The 2,148-nt window shown below is 39.5% G+C and overlaps 1 protein-coding gene across 1 annotated transcript in view; it reads left to right on the top strand.

The window, feature by feature from the left end:
- The window catches only part of LOC107301057 (RAF proto-oncogene serine/threonine-protein kinase), a gene marked incomplete at its 3' end in the record, with an annotated part of 7,426 nt that extends 5,287 nt beyond the window's left edge, over positions 1–2,139 (top strand). Inside the window, exons 4-5 of the mRNA XM_015830325.1 lie at positions 1,136–1,231; positions 2,021–2,139. Coding sequence (XP_015685811.1) covers positions 1,136–1,231; positions 2,021–2,139 — 215 coding nt within the window. The remainder of the gene's footprint in view (positions 1–1,135; positions 1,232–2,020) is intronic.
- Between the last annotated feature and the right edge of the window lie 9 nt (positions 2,140–2,148).

Raw genomic sequence — 2,148 nt, 5'->3', positions numbered from 1 at the left:
CACTCCTAACTCACCGAGACGCCGCAGCATGATACCGTGGTCTACAGTATCAAAAGCTGCTGAGAGGTCCAAAAGAACAAGGACAGAGGAATAACCTCTGTCCCGGGCCCTCCAGAGATCATTAACCAACGCGACCAATGCCGTTTCCGTGCTGTGTCCCGGCCTGAAGCCCGACTGGTATGGGTCCAGATAGACTGTTGGTGCTACTTATACTTCCAATATGCTCTTCTTCAGGAGTTTATTGCTGATCTTCTAATCAGGGTATCTTGTCTTTTCAGTATCATATTGATATCTTGTGGTTGCGAATGTCCATGTAGTTTTCTTGTCAGGGCACTAGAATAGGATACCGTTTCTTTCTCCAGTGGATTGCATTTAGTCTGATTCCCTTTTTTATGACTTTCCTGTCATGAGACCCTTCTGGGAATGAATATTCCAATAGCATAGGCTCATTGCATTATTCAGCTATGCAAGCCTGTTCACTATTACATAGTAACAATCCATGAAGATGCACATCTGCATTCTACAACTTACATACATGTGCTGTTACTTTCTATTAAAGTAAGTATAAACAAGGCTGAATAGCAAATTAAGAAGAAAAAGGGAGAGAAAGAGATATGAAGAGTGAAGCAGTTGAAGATTGAGACAATCAAGATAAATATATAAATAAAAGAAGATTGGAGCATGTGAGATGACATAGCAGGATTCTGTTAATAAAAAGTGCACAGCTCTATACTTCCAAACAGAAGCATTTTGTCTGTATTATCTGTTCAAAGATATAGTTTTAATTGTTTATAAGAACTGATTCTCAAGATAAATGAGAACCAGAATATAGCAATCCTTATTGCCTTCCCTAAGATACTATGCTATCACGAAAAAAATGAGAAAAGATTGTATTGGTAAAAGAATTCTAAGTTTATTATGCTAAATTGTACTTTGCTTAATCATGTTTTGCACAATATCTTCTAGGTATGGCATACTGTCCCGTGCAAATGCATTTTTAAACTTAAATACTGTATCAATTGATTATAATTTTTCCTAAGATGTTTTTTTTTTTGAAGAAAACACGGTTGTCCTGGTTGAAATGTTAAGATCTCTTGAACTCAGTAATTTTATCCTTTGGATGTTTTGATTTTAGATTATTTCCACATTCAAATGTTGGTGATAGTGGTATCTCAGCACCTCCTTTGATGACTCGGCGAATACGTGAATCTGTGTCTCGGATGCCTGTTAAGTAAGTGGCCCTTTAAGTTGTATTGTGTTAGGTTGTTACTGTTTTTGACAACATTCATAGCAGTAATGACATAAGCTGATATTTTTTAAAAATCGTTACGAATTTCTGGGCAAGTTTAATGTGTGTAAAATGGTAAGGTGTTTTGGAAAGAACACTTCATCTCAAATTGATTCACTTCTTCGGTGACACTTCAGGCTGTCCGCAAAGGAGTATAGCTTTGCACAGTCACTATAAGTTAAGAAGCGATTCCTTTTGCCTCTCAATCTAAAGCAATAAGTACTTCCACTTCACTTCTCCTCACCCACCTCTCTCTGCTGGACTGCCTGCTGCATCACCCCATCCACTGCCACACCAGCACACTGCATGTCACTACCAGCTGTGCCCTTCTTTTGTGCCACCACAGCCAGGGCCCTTTTTTGTGTCCAGGCCTGGGCCTTTTTCTGGGAAAGAAGGCCCCAGCCAGTAGTGATGCACAGTGCATACCTGCCCAAGCTCCCCAACGCCCACCACTCACTGCACCTGCCTCCTGTCCACCACTCATAGTTCTCACCCCTGGCATGTGGGACATAGCTAGGATGCTCCTCCATATGTGGAGGAGGGGGATCTCTGGTGTAAAAATCCAAGATGGATTAGTTGTGAAACTATGATCATTTCCAAAATAACTTTTTATTTCTAGAGAAGTATATTATAAAACTTATTATTCTTAAATAGGTTCTACAGATTCTCACAAGTTAATGCTAATCTCTTTATACAAAAGCATGCGTCTATAATTTTGTTTTCTCTCCTTAGTTCTCAGCATAGATATTCTACACCTCATGTCTTCACATTCAGTGGAACAAATCCTTCTCCTGAATGTTCCCTTTCTCAAAGACAGAGATCCACTTCTACCCCAAATGTCCACATGGTCAGTACTACTA

This window comes from Protobothrops mucrosquamatus, unplaced genomic scaffold, assembly GCF_001527695.2.
Source record: "Protobothrops mucrosquamatus isolate PMUCROS unplaced genomic scaffold, P.Mucros_1.0 scaffold9771, whole genome shotgun sequence".
Classification (NCBI taxonomy): Eukaryota; Metazoa; Chordata; class Lepidosauria; order Squamata; family Viperidae; genus Protobothrops; species Protobothrops mucrosquamatus.
The sequence above is the reverse complement of the archived record's forward strand: the minus strand, read 5'-3'. Positions and strand labels throughout refer to the sequence as shown.